Genomic DNA, 6000 nt, shown 5'->3' on the forward strand with positions numbered 1-6000 from the left:
ATATTCTGCTATAAACTCTGCCCCAGATACATCCTGGTCAGAACAGAGAACATTTGAGAGCAGTGTATTTGCAATAAATACCTCTAATGTTACTCTTGCTTTGTAGTAGCATGCTTGCTTTGTACACCAAGGGCTTGACTGACAAGACTACAACATCCACATCCACTGGCAAGCCAACTAGAGTGTGCACTGTTCTCAAGATGATGTTACCTCTTAACTGCACGTGCACAGTGCATAGGCCCCAAAGAAAAGTCAGCTGAAGCATGCACTGCCCAAAAAATGGCATTACTTACTGTTGCGCAGGCACAGAGGCAAACAACCAGCAGTCAAAGATAAGTCAAAAAGAGCATTATCCTTAAAGCAGGCCTATGCTGACAAAACATGTGATGTCTGGTTTGCCAAAAAATAATTCCCTGGCCCCTTTTTGTTCAAGCTCTAAACTGCACATGTGCCGTGTACTTTAGAGCTTGGCTCTGTGTGCGTGTCGCTGCTCAGGGATGATGTAACGCCTGCGCATGTCATTCAATTAATAAACAGGATTGTAGTCTCCACGGAAGTCTGCCATGAAGCTGGCAGTGAAGATGGTGGCTCCCTAAGATACAATGATGACCGGTCCTGGATGTGTCATTGCAGCGGCAAGTTTCCTGTGCATACTTGCAGATTATGGCAGAAGATTATCACCCATCAAAGAGTTTAATTATTCTTAAAGTATATCTAAAACATATATATATATATGATATAAAGTTGTAAACCCTCGGGTCAGATTTTCCCCTAGATATTTTCCTTTATTTCCTATCCTCTAAACATATCTGGAAGTGAGGGGAAAATGTTAGATAAATCCCTTCTTTGGGAGCTATTACTTGAAAAGTTCCTTTATAATTGCATATGACTGTGATGACAGTCGCACAAATAACTTCATAACAGATACACAGACAACAGTAATAACATGACATTGCTTCCTAGTTGCACATGAATAGGAGCATGATATTATCCTCCAAAGGCAATCAAATGGAGCATTCACCGTACCTGAAACAGTATGAGCTTCAGACTATGGGCCTGATTTATTAAAGAACTCCAAGGCTGGAGAGGATACACTTTCATCAGTGAAGCTGGGTGATCCAGCAAACCTGGAATAGATCTGGACCAGGACTGCAAACATTTGCTAACAAATAGCTAACAACTTTTAGGAATTCCATTCCAGGTATGCTGGATCACCCAGCTTTAATCACCCAATAAAAGTGTATCCTCTCCAGCCTTGGAGAGCTTTAATAAATCAGGCTCACTGTGGCAAAATAACATATCACATAGCTACAGCAAATCCAACATCCAACTATCATCCACACTGCTGTCATCCATCCAGGGTGTGCAATATAAAACAAGCACCATTAAATTAGTTCAATTATTACAATTTGTACAAAAATATCCATAGAATATATACATGCATAGGTAACTTTCCATTTATCCTACTTCATTTACCATTTCTAAAACAGTATTTTTAACAAATTTTTTTGTAACAGTAACAGATTAGGAAATACCAAGGAAACAATTACAATGGGAAAATGAAGAATATGACCGGCACTGCCTGATCTATGAAATAATCTATAGTGCTTACCTGAGCCATGACACCACCCAGACCAGTAAGAGGATCTCCCCCACTTGCTGTCCCTGTGGTCCATGTGATGTCGGCATAATTGAACATTGCAAAGCTTGATGTCCCATCTGAAATCAGCAGAGCTTGAAATGTATTCACCTGACGATGTAATTAAAGTATCATGAAAAGCTTTCCTTCATTCTTTATCATGTTTTCAAGTCTGGCAAGTTACATTAAACATTGGAAACATGCAACCATGTGATTATATGATTACTTTACAGCTACAAAGAGCTATTTTAAACCAATTATTTTACAGATCTGGAATTTTATTATATTACACATTCATCTGGGCTGTACAAGCTGCCTTGAAAAGAGATGACGTAAAAGAAATTTGTATTAAAGAAATATTGGGATGATCCTTTGCAAACCTCTTCTTCTTAAACCACTGGTTTCCTGGCTGGTATACTAATCCATGCCTTCAGTACTTTCTAAGTCATGACATAATAAGTATCTTAGGAGTTTTGTCTTTATTCTTACTTCCCTGATATATATGCTTGTTCAGTGTCTTATATTATTGTAGCTAAAAGCAGCCAGGTGACTAGCTTTTTCTAAAGGAGGATTCTCTCGCTTAAAGCCCTTACATTAAGATGATTGCAGAAGAACAATATCAGGATAGATTCAAGTACTTGTTTTATGCGAAGGAACTTTACACAGTTAAATTAAAAATGCAAATAAGAAAATGTACATTCATAGGAATTTTAAATTCAAATTAAACAGGCCAATCTTATCAACTTTAGAAACACAAGTAAAAGCACTAAACAAGGAAGAATTTTAAATCCTTACTTAATTACCTTTTTCACTTTCCATTTAATGATTTTTTATTTACTTGTATCATGCCTCTGAACATGCTAGCAAATCTGACTACTTTGGAAAGTTCCATAATATAGTCCTTTCATCCATGTGGGGCATGGCCCTTTTCTCTTCTCAAGTCACTCTATGGGCTCCATTTTTTAAACAGGGAATTTGACATTCCCTTGTCGGAATCTTCCATATCCATGTATTCCAATAGCAGTAATTGATTCACACAAGGAAATGTTTGAGGGAATTTCTGATTCCCTGTTTATAAATAGAGCCCTATGTGCTAGTCAAGCCTCTGTTCTTCCTCTCACCTCCCTACAACCTTTTACATAGGAAGCAGAAAAGAGGAATACTATGAAGTGCTAATAGAAATTTAGGCAAACCAAAAACTATTCCAAAACTGTCCTTGAATTATCTCGATCCCCTGAATAATAGTTTCTACAAATCCAACTTTCATAGTGTTTTTTCACCAACACAATAAAATATAACCCAACAAATTAGAAAAACAACATCAATGCAATTTTAACAATAGTACAAATATTATGTATTAGGATACAATGTTCAAACTTGTTCATTACTGGAGTGGTGCTGCTTCCTCCGTAAAATGTGACCTCATCCCATGTGACTAGGAACACCCATGTGGCTGTGAAGGATGGTAAATGAAAATGTTTCCTAATTTCTTTAGACACCGTTTTAAGGATTGTAGGATCTGTTGTTTCACGGTAAAAGATCTCCCCTCGTATTCCATTGTGGACGTCAGCCCAAAAAGGAGCAATAAAGGCACGGCCATCAGCTAGAGGAAAAGCTTCTGGAGTAAACTGGCTGACGAGGACATTGAATGAAATTACACCATTGTTGTTAACCTAGTAACAAAAAAATGGACAAAGTCTTAATACAGGTCTTTTCCACCTACAAAGAAATGCTATTCCTATGTGTGTTGTTATTATAATCTTTTAAAGCAATAAGATATGCCAGCCTAGAGTAATTTGCAGATTCCATATTAATGCTAAAAAGTGAGAATTTTAATGTAAATACCACTATAAGGCCAATGATCTGACATCTCTAGTTGAATAATTTTAAAATTGGGTCAGGCTGTAATGTTCACATAACATATATGCCACAAATGCTGGATCCCTTGTACCAAGAAAGGCTTTAAGATTGATTTGATCCAGCAAACAAGAAAAAGTGGTTTATGACCAATAATCAGAGGATCATTTCCTGCTTAGGTGATCCTACATGGTGATCAATGAATAACGAAACTCATTCTTTGTGATCTGAACATTTAAAAACAAACCTTCCTTTTTTTTTTCTAGCCATTTTATGGGTCAGTAAAAGATATCCACCAAAGACTAAAACCAAATTCTTAAATAGGGATTATTCATATTTTAACATATTAAGTGCTTTAGCGGATTTACACTTGCTCTGAGCACTTAAACTTATAGAGGATTTTATTAAATGAAACCTGAACCCAAACTTTTTTCTACACTTTTGGATGGGTCAAATATACTCCCAACCTAAGTTGCTGCTGTAGCGATGTTTTCTTTTAGCAGTTTTTTTTTTTTTTACTTCTCTTACAAGGCTGTAGTATCCTTATCCTTTATCTAGATTAACCAATTGTTTGATTATCCTAAATTATAGAAAAGTCACTGATAAACCCAATATTATTACTGTGCTTTACCATTGGCTTTAGGGTTAAATTAGATTTGCCAAGGGATATAAGAAACAACCATTTGATTAAAGTTAACCTCTAAAGTGACTTTCAGTATTCCTTCCTTATATATTTATTTATAATATTTTATGTTTTATATCTGTTGCCTCTTAAACTTACAAAAAAATAATTTTTACTTATTTATTTTTATAAGGTGGAGGACCTTCTCAGTCTGGACTAATGAATCATATTGGAGTTCCTTTGCTCAGGTCCCTTTCATTTATAGCACACACTTTTGTGAGGTACATGTAAAACATATTAAACCCTTATTTAAAAAAAAATAGGATTTAGAAAAAGCATTACTACCACTGGATCACTTACATAAAGTGCTTTGTATGGCACTCCAAAGTAAACAAAAGGAACAGACAACTTAATTTCAGATGAACTTCCATCATCCACTTTTGGAGTTTTAGTGTCATTCTGCCAGAATGGGTACAAAATTGTCTTCGACTGTGCTGTAAGTAAAAGCATATTTACATATAAACATGTAAAATAAGCCATCTATACGTAGTTTAAGTACAAGCTGGCTACCAGTAGATAAAACAAGCTCCTGTAAGTGATATATTGTTATACCCATTGTTGGAAGTGACTAAAATTGATATGAATATGACCTATATGTAAGGATAATTCTGCCCCCTAAAAACAAGCTATAAACCTCATTATCTGTGGAGACAGATGCAGTCTCTACAACAACTATCCAAGGATTGATCTTCCATGAGTGGAGGCCTGAGGATCATTTACACCTTGGCCAGTTTGACCATCTGGTGGTAGTTCCTACCCAAACTAAATTACCATTGCTTCAGTCTTCAGGGGTATGTGACAAGACTTCACCAAGAATGAATCAACAATGTGATTCACTCTGGACTTGCAGCGGGGTGTGGTTCAAGGAGGGAAAACCCTGAATGGTGTATGGTGTATGGTTGTGTGAGAGAGAATCACCATGTGCTAGAGATAGAGCTAGACCCCTCTCTGCTCCCTTCCTATATACCCTTACCTTCTTCCCTTTTTCTTAAAAATGATTTGTATATAATATTATAAGCTGTAAATAAACCTTTACCTTTTATAAGATTTATTGTTCCTTCTTTGAAAATAAGGAACCCCAAACAGAGCACATTCTACACCCATGCTTGCCCTTTGTAATATCACATCACCAAGTCAGACCAATGCACTTGAGATGCCCAGTTATCTGTCCTATCTGAAAAGTTCCCTAATCCATCCTCCAATATCTTCAGGGGTGGTTCTACTTTCCTCTGGTGTTTGGTCAGGTGATAACATTACCCACGGGTAACAGAGGAAAATAGAACTAACCCTTTTATAAAAAAGCTGCATTTTTTTTGTGAAACCACTATTACTAATTCTTACTGAACTACAGATAATACTATTATAGCTACACAATTTCAAATGTATTATAAATTGCTAACATGTTGAAGGTTCCTTCTACTTACCTTGTAATAAGCAGAGTGCAGACCACAGTCCAAGCAGAGAAGAATAATTCATTCTGCAGCAATAAAATGCATTTAGCTATTAAACAAAGTAGTTATTATACTGTACATATACAGCTTTGCATTTCATGTTGCTTTTTAACTGTCATTACTGCTGGGTCACTAGTTTATGGCATATAAACCTAGCAGCACATAGAGGCCATTCCAGCAGCAAGGGTTAAATATCAGCTATATTATGTTTCTTGTGCTCCCTGTTATAGCTGGAAGGTGCTTGTTTTGTTAAATGAATAGTAGGGACAATGGACAACGGTTTCGTTTAAGGCTGACATTTAGAGACCTTTGGGGAATGTGTTCTGGCTGTATTGTACACTGGATAGCACAGGATTTACAACTATATTATA

The 6000-nt window shown here is 36.4% G+C and overlaps 1 protein-coding gene across 1 annotated transcript in view; it reads right to left on the reverse strand.

The window, feature by feature from the left end:
- Nucleotides 1–5654, reverse strand: part of TECTA (tectorin alpha) — a 52803-nt gene extending 47149 nt beyond the window's left edge. Inside the window, exons 1-4 of the mRNA XM_072425281.1 lie at nucleotides 5603–5654; nucleotides 4479–4612; nucleotides 3028–3312; nucleotides 1613–1750 (exon numbers count right to left, since the gene is read on the reverse strand). Coding sequence (XP_072281382.1) covers nucleotides 1613–1750; nucleotides 3028–3312; nucleotides 4479–4612; nucleotides 5603–5654 — 609 coding nt within the window. The remainder of the gene's footprint in view (nucleotides 1–1612; nucleotides 1751–3027; nucleotides 3313–4478; nucleotides 4613–5602) is intronic.
- Nucleotides 5655–6000: the final 346 nt, after the last annotated feature.

This window comes from Pyxicephalus adspersus, chromosome 11 (genome assembly GCF_032062135.1).
Source record: "Pyxicephalus adspersus chromosome 11, UCB_Pads_2.0, whole genome shotgun sequence".
Taxonomy (NCBI): Eukaryota; Metazoa; Chordata; class Amphibia; order Anura; family Pyxicephalidae; genus Pyxicephalus; species Pyxicephalus adspersus.